Here is a 20,069-nt window from a genome sequence, read left to right as displayed (position 1 = left end):
AAAGTGGGTAGAAAAAAGTTAGTGGAATAAGGGTCTCACTTATATATATTAGTTTTAAATAAAATGTGAGTAGAATGAGTTAGTGGAAGGTGGGACCCCAATACCATTTATGTAAAAGTGAACCGGGACTCTTATTCGCGAACGGACTAAAATGGAAAAACGGAACTCCTATTCACGGACGGAGGGAGTATCTTCAATGTGCGACACAATAAAAGTGCTAGGAAATTTGCAAGCACATTAAAGATGTGCTAGGGCGTTTTCCGAGCACATTATCGAGCACTTTAAATAATTGATTTATATTTAAATATAGAGATATGCTGACTCCATCCATTTACAATGAAGGGTCTCAATTTTCCTTTTTTGTCTTTTCATAATTTAGTGTCTTCTTTACTTTGTAATACTTTACATAATTGATTTATATTTACTATTAACTCATTTTACTAATATTTTAATAAAATATAATAGTATTTATATATAAAAAATTCACACTCTGACTTTTATTCACTTTCCATTATATTTTTTAAAATTCATTATATTCACTAACTAAGAGCCACTTGACTCTGGTTGGAGGGAGCAATAAAATTCTTTTTATGCGTTAATTATGACATGCAGGAGTTGAGATATATTCCAATAGTACTAAAATTCTTGCGTGTTAAATATGACTTGTATCTAGAACAAACAACACTTAGTTACTTAGTTTAATTAGTTAGGTACGTTGATAAGCCCACTAGAAGATGATAACTTTAATTTCTAGAAATGTTGACTACACCATTCTCTCAACAATTTGAGACACCACCATGCATCGACTCTTCCAACTATAAAATAAAAATGTAAAAAGGAAAAAACTTTAAAAAGTGTAAAACTAATTTGACCTCAAGAGGAACATGACCACACTTAAAGTTTACAAACACGGACTCGATACAAATCATGAAAACGACATGATACTCATTCTTCTTGACACGACCAATTCAAATATAAAATGAAATTAATTGATCATGAAAATAAAATATATAAATGTTGTCATGTTTTATGAGCTGAAATCCAAACCTCAAATGAAATCGCATACTAATCAACAAAAAAATATTACTAGTAAACTGTAAGCAATACATTAATGTTCGCCAATGCCTGCGCCTATTTTTAACCTAAAAGAACAGATAAACGGATCATACCTACCTAGTCTTCCTATAATTTCCAAATGATGCCAGTAAGAGCATATTCCATCAATTAATCTGATGGAAATAAGAGATGATTTAGTTTTCAAATAATGATTTGAAAACAGTAAACTCTCATAAAAAAACAGAGCACCATAAAAAGTTTTATATTTCGTTTAAATAAGAGATGGCAGCGAGACATCGATGCAAGCTCCGTCTCGTCGTCATCTCGCCTCCGTCGCGTCCCGCATCTCGTTTCGAAGAGGCGGCTGGCGAGACAGCTCGCTCGTCACGCGCCTTGGCGACGTGGCAAGCTGTGGTTCGTGCGTGACGCCCACTCGCCGGCCCGCGAGTGGGCGTCGTTTATATCCGTTAAAATTGATTTTTTTTTACATTCAGAAAAAATTAAAAATTAAAAATATATATATAAAAAATTCCAAAAATTATACTAGTTGTTTATAGCTGTTTTTTTTTTAAATTTGTAATTTTTTTCAATTTTTTTACAGCCACCAATCACTTCTATAAATACCAAATCATTCCCACAAATTATCCACCATAAAAAAAACTCTCTATTTTCACTCAAACACTCTACATTCTTCATCTCAAAACAATTTTCTTCTCCCAAATTGAATCAATCATGGATCCATTTGAGTAAATGCGTCTAGTAATCATGTATTTTTTATATTTTTAGGATTTAAATTATAATTTTATTTTATTTAATGAAGTGTGTTTTTTATTAATTGGATTTGTTGAAAATATAAAAATAAAAAATGAAATTGAATGAATAGTTAAAAGATGAGATGGTTAAGAGATGGAGGAATGTAGGTGTTATCTCTTAGTTAAGAGATAGAGTGAAAAGTACAGTGAGACTAATGAATAGTGAAGAGATAAAGGGATTAAGAGATGGATAAAAGATAGCGTTGTGGATGGCCGGCCTTGTCCACCCTTCATTCTCCAACATGTATAAGTAAATGCCGATTTAACTCTACAGCAAATGCCGCGTGTTAAGATTTGTTCTTCAAACTAAAAACAAAAATGTCTGGTTTCCAAACTAATATTATTGGAATCATTTTGGTACTCCATTTTGAATTTGTTTAAACTATGTATTCACACTAGAATTTTTAATGATATTTATAATTTAAAAATTTAGTTTTCTTCAAAAAAAAAGAACGAGTCAATTTAACTTTACCATTTAACTAAAATTTAATGAATACAATCACAAATTAAACTTATTAAGATAGAGAGATGATAACAATACAATCACCCTTTTTTCTAAAGGAATAACTTAATCAACCAATCCTACTTAATCATAACTGACATATTTTCTTTATTTGTTTTCTCTCTAAGCACAAACGCTTAACTGCTTAGCCTTAATCACACAATTGAAGCAAACTAACACTAATTAAACATGAGATTAACAAATAAGCTGAACCAATCTTCTTCTTCTTCTTAATTCTATCCAATAGCCATCATCATCTTCACAAATTCATCGTAATTAACTTGTCCATCACCATCCAAATCAGCCTCCCTTATCATCTGCTCCACCTCTTCATCTGTTAATTTTTCCCCTAGGTTGATCATCACACGTCGAAGCTGCACGAAATCGTATTAATTAGTTTTAATAATTTAATTACGGAAATATTAATTTAAAAGTGAAAGTGAAAGTGAAGTTCAAAGTAGATCCAAGTGCATCTGCATGGTGAAGTTCATTGTATTGGAGATGGATGTGTGCAGAAAGACTATAAAAAAACTGGGTTGACTCATAAATTCATGTGTACAACTGTAGAAAATATTTATATATTAAATTGTCTCTTTATTTATTTTCACCATATTAAAAATTCAGAGATTATGATAAATGAATGTGCCAAAATATCCATTTTGGTTAACATAAAAAATTGTACTCTTCCTTCCTTGATAGTAGACGATGGCAGTTAATTTTAATGCTAAAATATTGGTGTAATAAAACAGAGACGAGAATGACTAATTTTTGCTGATTACACAAAATGAAAATATGTGACTAATGACTATAGACAAAAATTTAATTTTATACACGTCTTTTTTTCCACTCTGTAATTTTGCTAGGCGACAAAAATCCAAATTGGACGAGGAAATCAATGTAATAAATGAATATGATGAAAATAAAAAATATTGTAATTAAATTATGGTACTTATCAAGTACGTACAATATCACTACGGATGATGAGCAATCGTAGTTATCATCTAAAAAACCACACATAAATATAAAATATGGATATGAATAAATTATGAAAACAATAAATTCATCACCTACACAAAATTATGTAAAATGGGTTTCTTTAGATTTAATTCTTTTAACATAAATTTCCAAAATAGTAGTATGGATTAATTGATACCTCTTCAGCCGAGATGTAGCCGTTTTGATCCTTGTCAAACACTTTGAAAGCCTCTTTAAGCTCTTCCTCTGCATCAGTTTCCTGCCAAAAAATCATTGATATTATCAGAAATAAATAATCATATAGAGTAACAAAAAAAAAACTTTTTTTTAAAGAAAAAATAATTTTGTACGTTATTTAGTTACCTTCATTTTCTTTTCCATGAGGTTCAAGAACTCTGAAAACTCAATGGTGCCATTTCCATTGGAATCGATCTCGTTGATCATGTCTTGAAGTTCTTCCTCGGTAGGGTTTTGATCCAAAGACCTTATTACAGTCGCCAATTCTTCAATAGTAATGCAACCTGCAGTTATGTTACATCAATAAATATATCATCAAAATCTCCTAAAGCATGTCAAAAAAAATTAATAATAATAAAGAGTAAAAAGTAGTTTATTAATTACCATCTCCATCTTTATCAAATAGGCTAAAAGCCTCTTGGAACTCCACTATCTGATCTTCCTTCAATATTTCTCCCATGAGGTTTTGTGTGGGTGTGTATGTGTGTGTGTGTGAGAAAGAGAGAGAGATTGAGAGAGAGAGAGAGAGGATGGTTGAGTATAGCTCAATCTTGGCTGGCTTAAGTAGTAGGGGAAGGCAGAAGGGGACAAGAAAACCTTGTAAATACATTCAATTTTTATTTAACATAAAATATACTAGTATAAAATAAGTAGTCAAAAAGATGAAATATACTACTATTAGGGGTCGTGATTTGAGTAGGTCAATTTAGTATAGTGTATTAATGAAATATATAGACGTGTCAAGTAAAGGAAATAACTCTCCCACACACGTCAAATCCTTTAATTTGAATCTAAATCTTATACTACTCCTATAATTCAATGCAAGAAGATTTTTTGTTTATCAATGTATATGTATAATGTATATATTAGGTTATCATCAATCTACATCTAGAGTGTTTTGGTATTAAGTTTCTTCGTTCAGGAAACGACAAATATTTGATATTTTTGTGAAAACGTTACCAAATTTTGAAAACATATTAATACTATCCCAATTCCCAAATCTATTAATTTGTAGACTTACATATAAGTTGGCCCTATAACCTAATTCATTGACGGCTTTATTATGCAACACTTTACCTTTCAACTTGTGATTATTGATATTTAGAATGAAATTATCATCTCTCCACCAATTCACCATACTTTTCAAACCAATAGTAGAAATATCAAATAAAGACAAGACCATGTAGCAAAAACAGACAAATAATTTCCTTTGACCACAAAAAGTTGTCGGGGCAAAGTTTGTAATAGTGTAATTATAGAGGTGAATTGATATGAATATGGAGGTAAAATTCAAATTATATGGTTATTTATATAGTTATTTTGTTGTTACAGCTGTAGTGTTTGATGGGTAGGGAACAAGGGAGTCAAGTGGGGAGAATTAGAAGAGAAAGCTTAAAAATAAGGTATAAATTGGAAAGCGTGTTTGCAACACTCTGCAGCCAAAACCAAAGACCACGCTGCGCTTCTTGCACGAGGGGATCTGCCTTCTGTTTCGCACGTGCCACGCATGTGAGCATCGCTCGTAATCTTGTTTATTTCGTTGGATAATGACGAATTATCAAAAATTATTGGGCCGTGTTTTAATGTTAATAACGGATCTAGAAAATGGAATTTGTGGATCGATTACAGTGAATAATAAGATCGTTGCTGGCATCGAAAGTGCTGTAGACGACAGGCGAATAACAAAAGTAAATCTCAATATCTAGCGTAGAGCTGTTGCGTTCTAAAATAGGCGACAACTTCAATTTAAAAGAGTTTTTTTTAGCTATCATGGATTAACGAGGAAGTCGTTATCCTCTTATAGTTTTATATTTATAAGTTGAGTATATATGGATATTAAAATATTTGTTTTTTAAGTTGTTAGTTGTTACACTAATCTTTTTGTACGGCTAATTAGATCATGATGATTTTTGTATTTGACAAGGTGAGTGGCCGGTGGGGTATCATTTTATAAATAAAAATTTTATACATGATTATGAGAGCTATTTATGAGTATAAACTATAAAATAATTAATTCCATACGGTAATATTATGTCGCGTAAACATAATTGTGCAATTATTTCAGTATATTAAATTCATAATCCTTCATTATAATGTTATTAACTGCGCATTTCTATGTAGCCTTAGCCCTTATGAGAATAAATGCATGTTAGTTTGTTATATTTTATTATAGTTATTATTTTTATCTTTCATTAATTTCCAATTGAATTTATCATTGCGGATGCATCTATATGACTAGATGTTCTATTTATCTTCCACTAAACATGTATAACTAAATTGCACAAAAATACAATCACAAAAGAAAATTGATTTTTGTATAGCTACCAGCCTAGCTACCACCTTGCATAATTATCACCAAATTGATAATCAGATCAAAGTTAATTGATTTTCTTCTCTCTTTTAATTTGGCTCTCAACGGGCAATATATGAATATGCATTAGATTTACAAGTATTTATTTATAAATAGGTCAAAGGATGATAGATCAATATAATAAGTTATATAGTAGTATTAAATTTACAACAACTTCGACCAATTAATTGTAAAAACTTCAACTTAATTATAGTCTTAGACCATCTAAGTTAAATAAGAGTATACATAACTTAAATTTTCCCATTTAAATTTTTTAAAATAACAATCGTCACATACTATAAACCTAGATTCAAACTGTCAAACATTAGTACTAATTTAAATTATCACATCAACTTTTACGGTCATACCATAAACATAGTTTGCAATTTAATTATAAACAACAAATAAGATCAAAACATTGCATAAACAGCTAAACATACTTATAATTAAATTAACACTCGTTTTGATATCAACATTCCAACCAAGCACCATGACTCTCTCACAACTAAACTTTGGTAAGACCCATATTAATAAATTAATATTAACAGCTTTGAGCTTTGGGAACTGCGATAAACCTTTTTATTCCAAAAAACACAATTGTTAAAAAATTAATTACAATTACAGCATCAAAACGACATAAAAATGCTTGGCTGTCAACGCGGTTTTGTTCGCCATTGGCTCAGCTGACGAGGTATGACACCTGTAACCCATCCACAATTCCACGTGTAGCTAGTTTAGTTTCCTATTTATTCAAAACTTTATTTATTTAGGAATCGATATCCCTTCATTAAATTATGATTTTTTTCATGTTATGATATTAAAATATTCTAATAAAGTATAAAATAGATTTTGTAATCAGTAAAAAATTCAGCAATTCAACAGTAATACTCTCTCCATCTCAAATTACTTGAGTCTATTCCATTTTGGTTTATTCTAAGTTATTTGAGTTATTTTTTTAAGCTAAAAATAAATCATCTAATCACACATATTTTATTCTTTTTTTTACTTTACTCTCACTTCTCTTTCTTAGTTTATTTTCTCTTCTGGTACTTTTTTTAACTCACCAAACATAATTTTTTTTAAATATCGTGGAAAAATTGAAATGCCTCAAATAATTTGGGATTGAGAAAATATGATTGAATAATTTATTAATTTAACATTAATCAAAATAATGTCACGCAATCATATTTAGCCACCAGCTCTTACTAATTAGTATTGTACTCCTATCTCATTCTCACAAAATACTATAAACTCTAATTAAATAAATAAAGTTATTTAATTTCGTTCGACATTCTAAAATGTGACGTTGGTAATATTACATAACGGCATCTCCAATTGAATACAAAGAGGGACTACTATACCCCCAAAATTTGTGATATAGTACTAATAACTAATATGCAATTTACAGGAAAAATCAAAAAATAAACAAAGTTGATGACTTTAATTGCCATTACTTCTAAAACTATTTATCATTTGGGTGATTCACCCAAAGGTTAATACTCAAATTCACATCAAATTGATGAACATAAAAAGTGACCTTTATCAATATCAATTAACTTCTCTCATGGATATACTCGAAGAATTTGTATCAAATTCACATCAAACTGATGACTAATATTCAAAATTCACATCAAATTGATGAACATAAGTAGCCAAATAATATTAATAATAATAATAACAATAAATTTTATTGGTCATTTAATGAAATCCAACAACTAAATTCTGAAATGATGGGTCGAAAGTACAAAGTCAGTAGTGCCTACAGAGTTCAGACCTTATTATATTATGTTATGAAATGCTTTACTCCGACGTTGAAGACTTAAAGTAGTGAAACAAGAAACAAAGGCACCGACAACTTTATTAAATTTATTCAATAAATGCTTATCTTCCAAAGTTAATTCAAAGCATAATAATGTTATCTCTAAAATTGACTTCTGATTAGCACATATTTATTTGGTTGCAAGAATTTATCCAATCAAAACTTAAATAATGCAACTAAATTATTTGTAAAATGGGCTCAAAATTAAATCATATGTATAAATGAAACAACATCTGCGGTTTGCTAGGAACTATAATTAAAATTATCGCTGAAAAGTGGATTTTTTTTTAAGTTCAGTCAAAATAAAATATACTCCGAATTAATAATAAAAATAATCTTGAAAATAATAGAAAAATATTGATACTACTAGTCTACTAATAAGTCGAAGATGCATAGAAATTCAACAGCCGTGTGATTGTGGAAACTCGAATAAATCATTAATGAACACGTTTTCATCACTTACGCGTACTTAGCTTTGAATAAAATATTTAAATTTCTTTGTAAAATTATACTTCAATGTTTCATTAAGAGTATGAAGATGTAGTTTTCATAGTTGTTGGCAAAATTCATTTTAGAATATTTTGACTTCAATTTCCAGTTCCAGAGTTTGAATGCAAATATATTCATAAAGTTTTCAGAAGACTTTTTCTCCCCTCATTAATATCTAATTTTTCTAGAAAAATATGTACTCTTACAAATTTTAAACTTTAAATATACTTAAATATTTTAATATATCTTAGCAATTTGGAATAACTAAATTTAGTTTTGTTTATATTAATACAAGGTAAGAATCCTTCTTTATAGTATTTTTTTAAAAATTAGTCAATATATGAACTGAACCGGAGCCATGCATATAAAGAAAACAATTAAATCCTAACTGCAATCCTCATTTAAACTTATTAACATAGATACAAAATTAAGTTGTAAAGACAAATATATGAGCAATGAACCTAAATATCAAAATTTATATTGTTGAATACAAAACAATAAGAAATCAAAGTATTACGTCTACTACTCCATCCATACATGATTACACTGTCTTACTTCTTGATGACTTGATGTGAAGAAATATGGACGATCTCGTGTATTCAAGATTTTCTGTTTAAGAGTGCAATAAATAATTATAACAATTTGGAACTTCAAAATCCAAAAAAATCTATTTTTCTTATTTCTTTAATTTAATATTTCAATCAAAGAAAGATAAGATTTTAATGGAATTGAAACCATCACATCTATTTTTCTTATTTTTCAATTTAATATCTCAATAAAAAAACCACAAGATTTAAATGGAATCGAAACCATCACTTTTTGAACCGTTGGTCGGTTCAAGTTCCAAAATTCCGGAACCAAAACTGTGCCTAAACCTCCGGTTACGGGGCTCCAAACCGGAACTGCGGAACCACCGAAAAACCATGAACCGAGCCGGAACAGCAAAAAAGTCCGAAAATCGATGTTTCGGAATCGTAAAAAACCGTCGGTTCGAAATCGAAACCATAACTGCGAAACACCCTCGCAGCTCAGATCCGATTCAGCAGTTTCCAAAACCGAAACTGGCAGTTTCAGAACTGTGGGCATTTTCCAACTCAGTTTCCTTGGAATGAAAGGATTATTTATTAACTAATTTTTGGGGATAATAGCTAAATGTGAGTGGTAAAAGTTAGAGAAACGTAAGTGCTATTTTTTTTATGTAGTATTAGTTTTATTGTAATAAAATGTGAAAAATCTACCTACCACATATGTTAATAGTGAACCATAACTAGTAGTAACGGATGTACCAAAATAGCTAAATGAAGCATGTAATCGCAGGGCTAGAAAGTAAATATCTACTCTCACTCTATTATAAGCTGAGACCTGAGAAACAGGATGATCATATATCATATTACATGTATATATACGTAGGGTCCATTTGGTAGCTATATTTTACTAGGATAGAGGACTTATTCAGTTTTACTTGGGAATTGAAAATCTCAACCTAGGAATACTACCCATGAGATTGTTTATAAACTAACATGGCAAATCCCAAACTCAGCTACCAAATGGGGCCTAGTAAGGTAATAATAATGGCATCAACTGTTCTCCGGCCACTCGGATGGCTTCTTAACGCTGCGTAGCTGAGTTGAGTTCTCAAAGCAATGGTAGAAACCGTAATGTGGAAACCTCTCGTACCACGTATCTTGTTGAACATGAGTGTCCCAATGCTCACCACAGCTGCTCTTTCCATACTTGTGCACCCACCCCGAACCATTGTGGCCTTCACCCCATGTTCGGTTCCAACGGTCTCCATATTTCCCTTCCCACCAGCTCTCCCCTTGCTTCACCCCCTGGCTGTTTGCGTCAAAATTCTCATCCCATTTATCGCCCCATTTAGCCCATCCATCGCCCTCAAAGCGCTCAGCCCATTTGTCTGTGTATTTCGTGCTCCCTCCGTGTCCATCATACTTCTCACCCCACCTATCATGAACAAGAAGAGTCAATGAACTAAACATGTTATGTATATAGATAATCACACACATATGTCTCATGTCAGTTTCATTTAGTTGTTTCATGGAAGCATTTAGCCTGATTTAGGTACCTTTCGTGCCAGACGTGTGCATGACCAGCTTCTAAAGGAGTGTTTGGATCGATGCTGCACCACTTGTGAGCCCACTTCTCGGCTTGGCCTGCACCATAGTGCTCAAACCATTTCTCCTGCCACTCAGTCCCTTGCATATTGACTCCCCACTTTTCTGCTGTTTTCTCAAGATGGACAGAACCATCAATCTGCACGGTTTCACCTCTATTAGACTCATCAAAGACGCCATTAGGAACATGCATTTATCGATTCTTGAACCAAAAACTTATCCCTTAGAAAGAAGTAATGTGTGTTTCGTTTAAGTAATTGTGTACATTTTGAACGAATTAGTTTTGGTTCGTTTTCGGTTTCATATGGCTGTTATATAGTGTACTACGCAGTTTCAGAAGATATGGAGCTTCACAGATGATAATGGAATCACATAGATAATATAATGCCTAACCTCCATCATCGATTCCCTCCAGAATTCACGCCACACATTTCCTGCAGCATCCCGACCAGATTTCTCAGAACCAAGCTCCTTATAAGCAAGCTCATCAGCAGCTTCCCAGTATTTGTTTTCCCACTCAACACTTTTATCAGCACTAACGCCTCTGATCAGCGTCCACTTACAAACCACCCCATCGGGCCTTTGTTCTATGCCCGTCTCCTTCCACCACCTCGTTCCATCAGGGTTTACTCCCTGGTTGGATGCTTCATTCATTTCACTCAGCGCCTCAGCTGCCTCAGTTGCATTGGTCGAGAATTCAACATCCCGTTTCTCTACCTCCACAAAAGACTGAAGAGGGGGTATGGGGATAAGATTCTGACTTTGAAGCATTTCAGTCTCAAATGGAATCGACAGAGATTCCATGCTTCGCTCCTGTTCCAGTACAGGACTGCTTGGAGCTGAAAATGGAGACGCTGGCTTGAGTTTAGCACTGCCGAAAGAATCATCACCTTCACCGCCATCATCTTGTAGAGGAGGTGCCCAAGCCCAGAAACTTGGACCTGGCGTTCCGCTGGTCGAGTTACTAGACTGTGGCACCGAAATGCTGGCAATTTCCCTCCCTGGCCAAGTTAAAATATCAGAGCAAATCCATGCTACACCAAGAATAAGCAACAATTTCAAACTATTGAGAAACGCAAAGACAGAACGGCCATTTAGGTTTCCAGTGGTCCTATTGAGATAATGATTTTGCCAAGATTTTAACGATCAGCCATCTATCAGTAGACATTAATAACATCCTCGAGGACAAGAAGCCGTAACTGTAAAATGGTAACATATGACATCTAGGATCGACAGACGAAGAAAGAAGGAGCAATGTGTTATCATACAATTTGACATTAGGCGAAACAGAAGCTAGAAAACATAATTTGTCGACAAACTAAAAGGCAAGTTCTTGGATCAGAATCATACAATAATCATTAAAAACCACATAGAACTAAGTTAACGAGGAGTTCTTCACAATCACAATCAATACTCAATGATCAGAAGCTGGTCTAAGTGAGCAATCTCAACCACATTTTCAACTAAAATCTTGAACATATAATAACCTTTTTCAACTAAAATCTCGAACATATAATAAAATTGGAAGCTTGAAAAGAGTAATTAACGGATTAATTAGAATAGTACAACAAGTATTACATAAATCTTGAAATGAAATAGAATGATGCCAAAAATCAACAAAGTTGCAAGATACTATCTCATGCCTAATTTGTCTGAGCTTTCTCATCCATAAACAAAAAATACTGTACACTTATCAAATAAAATTGCAAGATGAGAAAATAAAATTGAGTTTTTTAATAAATAAAATAAATTAGAAATAAAATTGGGGATAAATCAATTACCCTCATCGAGATCGCCCTCCTCACCACCACTGAGAATGTCCAGCTCTCCGGTCTCCGGCTGCGGAGGCGCGCTGTCCTTGATCAACGCTCTGGTGGCCGCAATCGCCGCGGCGGCACGATCGATCACCTGCATTCTCTGCACCTTATCCCTCTCCTCCGGCGGAACCTCTAGAAGCTTCTCGAACTCTCGGCTCCTTTTCTCCAAATCCTCCGCGCTCTCCTCCCCCGAATCCTCCGCCGTTTTATCCGCCATTATCTCGAACTGCAGCGAGCTTCTCTCGCGCTCCCTCGCCTTCTTCCACATGTCCAAGTACGAGTCCGCGCTCTCATTCGCAGCCTTCACTCTGGAAAATCCCGCGATTCTCGAAATGCTCATCGCACTGTGCTGATTCCCTAAAATATGCACGGAGCGCCATGGAAGTGTTTTCTCTGAGATGGTGAAAAAATTACTCCCTCCGTTACGGCGGCGGAGGGCGGTTGCGGCGGTGGCGAGTGAGTGAGGTGGGTGGAAATGAGTGGCCATTTCTGCGGATTAACTGCAATTGGTGTTGATTTGGAGTGAAATTGAGGGTGGTGAAGGAGATTTGATTCGTTTTTCACCTTGTTTGGGGGGAATTGAAGGAGATTTTCGTGGAATTGAAGGAAGGTTTAAGATGCCTTGCTTCAAGGTTCGATAAAAAAGTTGCAGGATTTAACGGAAAATACCTGCCCATTCACGTGTGCTGTTGCTTTTCGATGAGTCACGTGGGAAGTGCGATTTTGCGAGGAATTGCAGGGAACTGTATGTGAAGTCGTGTAGGGAACTTTTCCGAGGTGAAGTTGTTTGCCTATTGAATTGACCTCAGTTTTTTTCATTAATCAAGACGACGTTACTTTATTTGTAAACCAATGTCTTTTTACGGAAATTGAGAATATTGTAGTTCCAAAAAAGAAAATATTTCAAGTGGGTGTGAAATGTAAAAAATTTCAGTGGACCATATGTAGATATGATGAGTTGGTGTGCCCAACAAATAATTATTTGACAAGTAGAACTCTATAAAAGTTAATATTCCAACTGTACATAATTATACATGGAAACTGTAAATCAACGTTCAATGAGTATTACAATAAATTATAGAAAATTTTCCAAAATATTTTGAACCTTTTTAAATATTCTCAACTACATATTGAATCTAATGGGAATAATATTTGCATACACATAATAATACATGTGTTTTGCAATTTTATTTTATAGTTTTAAAATATTCTTACATTTTTATATGCTATTAAAAAATTAAAAAAAAAAGTTGAAATTAATACATTAGTATGTTAACAAAATTGAAGTTAATAGCCACACTTCATTATTTATGTACTCAGTAGAACACACGTGATATTATATACACAAACGTATATTAACCTAAAATAAAAATTTTGGCTATTAATTTAAATCTTATTGATATATTATTAATTATTTCAACTTTTATCTATTTTTTGATAGAATATAAAAATTTAAGATTTTTTTTAAATTATAAAATAAAATAACAAAAAACATGTAAAATTGTATAAATATATTACTCCCACTAAATTCGGAGTATATATATGACATAAATACAAAATATTTAGATTTTTTCCCATAATTTAAAGTAATAATTGACTTTTAGAATTACATCTATTAATTTCTATATATAATCATATATAGTTGGAATATAACTTTTATAGAATTTCACTTGTCAAATGATTATTTGTTGGACATACCAACTCATTGTGCCAAATAGTATGTCTAGACTAGGGAATTTTTTCTCGTGAAACGTAAATATAAGTTAAAAAGACTATGAGAAAAAGTTGTTTATGTTGCTAGTATTTCTTGTAGAGAAATTATTTACCAAACTTAATTAACACAAATTCTTTACTAGCATGTTGTCATGCATGATATGATGAGACATACAACATCAAAAGTAAATTGACATATATGAAATGACAGATAAATTAGTTTGTCCCTCTGTAATATTCGTGGACGAATAAATACATCCTCTATTATTCAATAATTGTGTTAAGCCATGTCGGGGGAAAGACAAAAACGTCAAAACAAAAATATTGCTCTAATTTATTTTACTACTATCATTTTTGTAATTTCGTGACTATTTTTAACAACTTTCATTTTTTTTTCCCTTTTATCATGATTCACTGTTTGAGTATTTACTACTTCTATTTCTTGCAAAAACTTAATTAGTTAATTTTATTATTTTAACCGTAGTAAAAACTTCACGTTCTGAATTTGGGAAATTGCTGAATTTTGCAAAATTAATTTCACTACCTTGCCGGACAATGATTGGATGAAAAAAACAAATTCTATTCTATAATCATTCATGTTGCTGTCTTGTACCAAATCAATACTGTCGACTTCTTTTTCTCCTATTTTTCCTTGCATTTGATTTTCTTAGCCACATAAACTCGAGCAATTATCAACATCACTTTTGATGATCTTAATTATTGTTAACCTCTTGAGGGAATTAACTAATTGCATTCACAAAATTAGCACTTTCCATGTAATTTACCCCGAATTAGCAAATTTAAATATACATATAACAAAACTTAATAAATAAACATCAATTACAATACACACCATCTTTTATTAGTAAAAAGCAAGCCCATTTGAGCCCATGATGGGAGGTGGAATATCGGGCCGGGTCGGCTGTGGCGGGCCGGGCTCCGGGGGTGTGATTTCGGGCCCATGAGGGGGGACCACCTCGGGCTCCCCCGGTGGCGGTGGCACTTCGGGCTTCGGGGAACCGGGCCCGGACGGGACGGGTTCTTCCTGAGGGGAATTTGGGACGAAATCGGGAACGTCGTGGCGGCGTGGCACCTCGGACGGGAAGCCGGGATCGTGCGTCGGCGGGGCCGTGGGGATCTCCGGCGGTGAAGTTCCGGGTATGTATGTCGGGTCATGAGCAACCCGGAGTAAAGGTAAAGGGAAATTTTGCTTTGGAAATGCATGGAATTGTAGAGTGTTATTTGAGATTGAAGCATAGAGTGGGATGCTTTTCTTGAAGAAATTTGATGAGATTGAACCCAAAATTGTAGACATTTTATTTTTTTGAGTAGCTTAGGGTGATGGATTTTGGTTTAGGTTTTGCAAAGAGAAAAATAGATATAGATAGTGTGTGTGAAGGTGGCAATTAGGGAAAACACGTGGAGTTCATGCAGAGAAGAGTGGAGTTCAAGAATTCGTGGCTCTGAGATTTTTATAAGCAAACAAATGTAATAATTAAAATTAAATATGATTAATTGCATGTAAATGTAATTATATAGTACTCAACAAATTATGACCTAATTAATTTAGGTTGCAAGATAAGCTGAAGCTGAACACACAGAATGAAGTAAAACAGAAACAAGGCAATAAATACAGTGAGGCTAACATTCGATCAAATAGAGCTTTGGGAAATGAATTGAGGTTGAAAAATTGCATCTTTGTCTGTTTCATACATTTTTAAACATGTCAGTCGGAGGGCATTGCTGTTTTGGGGGTAATCGGTCACTCTGCATCGAACGAACGGTCTGGTGTTGATGTCGTTGCTGGTTATAAGACGAAGCTCATGTTTAGGGCTCGATTTCGTGGCAAGATATCACAGTATCCAGCACCTGCAGCCGGAAGACTCCTGTGGACCTTCAAACCATCTGTCCCAGGTCGGATTTATTGGCCCGATGGTCCTGAAACGAGAGCAAAGACGAGAAATGAGTCAGTAAGAGAAGTCGATTTGAGCAACTACCAAGGGGAAACAAGCAGAAGCTTCTTACTCTGGGAGTAAAGGATCTGGTCTTGTTTCGATGTTGATTAGCATCCTGGACAAGTACATTTCATGTTAGAGGATGATAACATACGAAACGAACGTGGAATCTAGTGTATCATCTTGCTTACTCTTTGCAAGCAGCCGAGGCGTTCTCCATTTTCTCAAGTTGTTCCAGTTCTTCCTGTTGAGCAATCATCAGTCATGAAATATCTTTTTATTTCGTTGAAGTTGCTTACTTAATAGAACAACATGGTTGTAGCAGAATCATGAATCATATAATAAAAATGTACTTCGAAATACAAGTTTTGACCAAGGAAACACGAAACCGAAGTTACTCCAGCAACAAGCATTCGTAAACATCATTTGACTATCAAACTGTAGAAAGTCCTTGAAAAATGAAGACTGCACCATATCTGTACAAGCTCATTTAAGAATATCCTCGATTCGACCAAGTTCTTGGAAAGACCGATGAAGCACATAATCTATAATTACTTATATCATAATCTTGAAATCCATGGTTGCATAGGACAGATTTTATGAATAAAATTTTACATGTTCCTCCATTTCTAACTTTATAAAAGCCCAGGTTTATGCAAATCAAAGATGTCGTGGCTGGTTTATGGTATTTGTGGTGGAAGGGAAAAACAGCAAGTGACATCCACTAATTTGGGACCAATGTATATAAGCAAAAATAAATGCAGCACCAAACTACTCTTAATGGCTATATTCACAACCTACCTCTAAATCGAACAAGGGAATTTTTAGTATACAAAACTAGCGTTGATAAGTTCCTGAAGCATATTAGTCTCATTTTATAGGGCAGCAAGTATGTAAAATCAACTTCATATCCTGTAAAGCACAACTCTTTATCATGTTACATGGAATTGGAAAAGGGAAGAACTAATAAACATGTGCGCTCTAAAAATGCTATGCTAAAACCTTGTCGGCCTAATAACTCAATTTCTAACTTCCTTTTTCTCGTTTCATACGACCCATCGCATAACGGTAGAGGCTAACCTGCAGTGTGCATGACACGGGGGATCTTAAAATAGCCTGTGTGTATCCGTCTAGAATAGTTTCAATAGCCACAAAATAATCAAGGTTGCATTCATAAAGCAACAAAAGACTCTTTTTTTCCCTCGGTAACATTAATTTCACAAGTGAAGAAACTTTAAGGTAGAAGAATTTCAGAAAGATCTTTTCCCCTTTTCATGTACTCAGCAACAAAATTTCAACAACAATGCCAACCACATCAAAAACACTCCAATTCCCTAAAAGGAGACCAAAGAAGTACTTTCCTAGTATCCATCTTATAATCATCAAAATGTAAAACAAAGACACACACACTGAGGAAGATATTCCTCCACACAAACACACACTGACACACACCCAACTTCGGTGTGAATTCACAGTCCACCCCCTTTCACACCGTATCACACACACTGAGGCAGATATTACTAGTAAGTAATAAGTGTTTAGATACAAAATTCAAAGCCAGTAAGAATCACAAGACAAGTCTTCAGATTCCACAGATGTCCCTTGGCTGAAAATTACCAGCTGTTGAGGTATTAAATTGACTAAGTTTAACGAACTAAGGTAGCCCCAATGTGAAGCTAAGCAAGAAAAAGACAACTGCACAACGAAAAGTCCACTGCCCAACAAATTAGGGCAGCAATTTTGTTCTCTTCCCCACAAACTAACAAGAAAGAACCAAAGACCAACCAAAACAGAGCTCAATCCCAATGCACCATTAGCATCAATTTTTCACAAATACACAAACAGGGCCTCAATAAAATCACAAAAACAAACAGTGAATGAAAAAGCTAAAATTTATGGAAGTCAACCGAAACATACCTCCAAGAAACGAATTTCTTGCTCGAGCCTCTTCAATTCAGCAGATATCCTGTGCTTCCCTCGAGTATCTGCTGCTCCAACGCCCGATCGCACTTCACCGGAATTCCCTGTTTGCATTTTGCTTCCGAATTGACGAATTTGGGGAAAGGGAGAAATAAAGGCCTCCGCAATTGTGGTTGCAGATTTATGCTAGAAAGGCATTCTGAGAAAGGGGAAATGCCAGCTTCGTGATCAGTTGAACTAGCATCTGAATCTGAGAGATTAATTGCAATCGTGAAAAAGGGATTGGGCTTTAGTGTTTGGATTTATGCGGGCGTTGTTTAAGGTTCGTAAAAGGAAAGCAAAAGGCAAGAAAGAAAGAAGCTTTGCTTTGGTTTCTTTTTAATTTGATTTTGTCAAGAATCAAATAATGAGAATGAAGGGAAAGGAGCTGCACTTTGTTACTGCTGTGGTCAAATGGATTTGTGTCTTTTTCTTGTCTTATTCTCTTCCCCATTGCTTTTTGGTGTTATAATAGTGTAGGATAATAGTTAAGGAATTATTGCTTGCCCCACTAATTTTCATGTTTTATTGGTGTGCTAATGATTTTTTTTTCTTTTTATTACTCCCTCCGGTCTAAGGAAGATGACCCATTTCTTGGACGGCACGAGATTTTATGCAAATTTATTTTGTATGTTGAGAGGATAGAGTGAAGTAAGAGAGAAAGAATAAAATAGAGATAAAAGTGTTTCCATTTTAAGTAATGAGTCACCTTTGTTGGGACAAACTAAAAAGGAAAGTGGGTCATCTTCAATGGGACGGAGGGAGTATTATTTAGGTACTATTACCCGATATTTTACTCGCGGATATATAGCTCAACTGGTCGATAAAGAGGTGATTGAGTATAAGGTTACGGATCTAAATCCCGATAAGGTTACAATGTGGGATTTTCACGTCTGATGCCGAGGGAATTGTCTTTTAAGTTAAGAATAAAGTTGAAGAAAAAACAAGAGTTAATATAGTTAAAACAGAAAATTAGTCATATAATTTTAAACGTCTCAAAAGAAATGTGAATGGAAAGAGTATTTTTAGAGAGGATTGTTTTAGAGGAGATCAAAGCGAAATGAAATTGGCATCATCGGAAACTAAGCTATTTTGAAATAGTACTACATTTGATCATAATTAAAATAATATTTACTTTTAGCATGAGTTTTGATAAATTGGTTGAATATATTATAAGTGAAATAAGTGGATATAAAGTGAATTCCACTTCTGATAATATTAGAGTGGAATGTTAATAAATTGGTTGAATATATATATTAGAATTGATACCTAAAAATGATTACAGTGGAGGTAGTATTATGGACCTTAGATATATATAAATTCTAATGAAGTGGATAATAACCCTTATCAAAAGTAAGGAGTAATAATTATGTGTAAGATATCAATTGTCAGCTGGTGGTGAGTGACAGTGTCATTTTCAAATGAAGATAAGATCTACTTTTCATTTTATAGGTTAGGCATGATTACTAAAATTAATTTAAAATATTGAACTTTTTAAAATATAATAAGTACTATAATTTTTAATGTTTGATTCGTTTACATTATTTTTTGGAAAGAAATGCTAAAATGGAGCTCGGAATAATGTCTTCTTTAAAAGTTTATAGAATAACAAATACTACTATTAAATAAGTCAAAAAAAATTATCATAGCAAATTCTACTTAATATAGACATGAAATACAAATCGAGCATCTAAATAAAAGTTTAGGTATTACTCTAGTGTAGGAATCCATTTATGAAATTCACTCTTCTAAATAAATTTAATAAATTATAAATTAGACACAATACTAAAACATGACAGCTATGGTTATTAGTATTTTGTTGTAAATGGCTTTTTAAAACTGGAACACCCTTTTGGTATTCATTTTAATTAAGTAAATTCGAGAAATTGTGATTCGGATTCTAGTGGAGGCCGACAGTTTGAAGGAAGATGAGTTGTGAAGAGGAAAACAATTAGTAAGTTGAAGTTTAATAAATTCTAGCCAGAATATTATAATCGCGAGATGATATAAAATTGAAAAATATAAAAAATTATAGTACTATTATAAATGAAAATGATGCAAAGTTGGTGAATTCTCCAGTGATAAACCATTCAATTCGAAATTTCGAATGATGCGTATGTCACAACTCCCCGTGGAGGTCAAGAAGAATTCTAAAACAACTTCACTTTTTGGATATCAGGATAGTCCGTAATTCATAGGTTGTTCTAAATAACGCGCTAAATTTAAAAGATTAGGATTAGAAATCTTTAGCCC

General features: G+C 33.5%; 3 protein-coding genes across 3 annotated transcripts; all 3 read right to left on the bottom strand.

The window, feature by feature from the left end:
• Positions 1-2,358: 2,358 nt before the first annotated feature.
• Positions 2,359-4,146, bottom strand: LOC125192392 (calmodulin-like protein 11). Its single transcript, XM_048089970.1, has 4 exons — positions 3,967-4,146; positions 3,709-3,866; positions 3,524-3,604; positions 2,359-2,744 (listed from the first exon to the last, which is right to left on the bottom strand). Exons 1-4 carry the CDS (start codon positions 4,040-4,042, stop codon positions 2,607-2,609), a joined length of 453 nt encoding a protein of 150 aa, XP_047945927.1. The 5' UTR covers positions 4,043-4,146; the 3' UTR covers positions 2,359-2,606.
• Positions 4,147-9,560: 5,414 nt separating this feature from the next.
• LOC125202369 lies at positions 9,561-12,881 on the bottom strand. Its single transcript, XM_048100752.1, has 4 exons — positions 12,154-12,881; positions 10,766-11,373; positions 10,324-10,511; positions 9,561-10,202 (listed from the first exon to the last, which is right to left on the bottom strand). The coding sequence occupies exons 1-4, from the start codon at positions 12,674-12,676 to the stop codon at positions 9,818-9,820; spliced, it is 1,704 nt and encodes a 567-aa protein (XP_047956709.1). The 5' UTR covers positions 12,677-12,881; the 3' UTR covers positions 9,561-9,817.
• Positions 12,882-14,693: 1,812 nt separating this feature from the next.
• Positions 14,694-18,198, bottom strand: LOC125201845 (guanine nucleotide-binding protein subunit gamma 2-like). The gene is made up of 4 exons (XM_048100110.1): positions 17,775-18,198; positions 16,049-16,101; positions 15,928-15,972; positions 14,694-15,840 (listed from the first exon to the last, which is right to left on the bottom strand). Exons 1-4 carry the CDS (start codon positions 17,889-17,891, stop codon positions 15,756-15,758), a joined length of 300 nt encoding a protein of 99 aa, XP_047956067.1. The 5' UTR covers positions 17,892-18,198; the 3' UTR covers positions 14,694-15,755.
• Between the last annotated feature and the right edge of the window lie 1,871 nt (positions 18,199-20,069).

This window comes from Salvia hispanica, chromosome 1 (genome assembly GCF_023119035.1).
Source record: "Salvia hispanica cultivar TCC Black 2014 chromosome 1, UniMelb_Shisp_WGS_1.0, whole genome shotgun sequence".
Classification (NCBI taxonomy): Eukaryota; Viridiplantae; Streptophyta; class Magnoliopsida; order Lamiales; family Lamiaceae; genus Salvia; species Salvia hispanica.
Note: the sequence above shows the minus strand (reverse complement) of the source record. Positions and strands in the feature narration are given on the sequence as shown.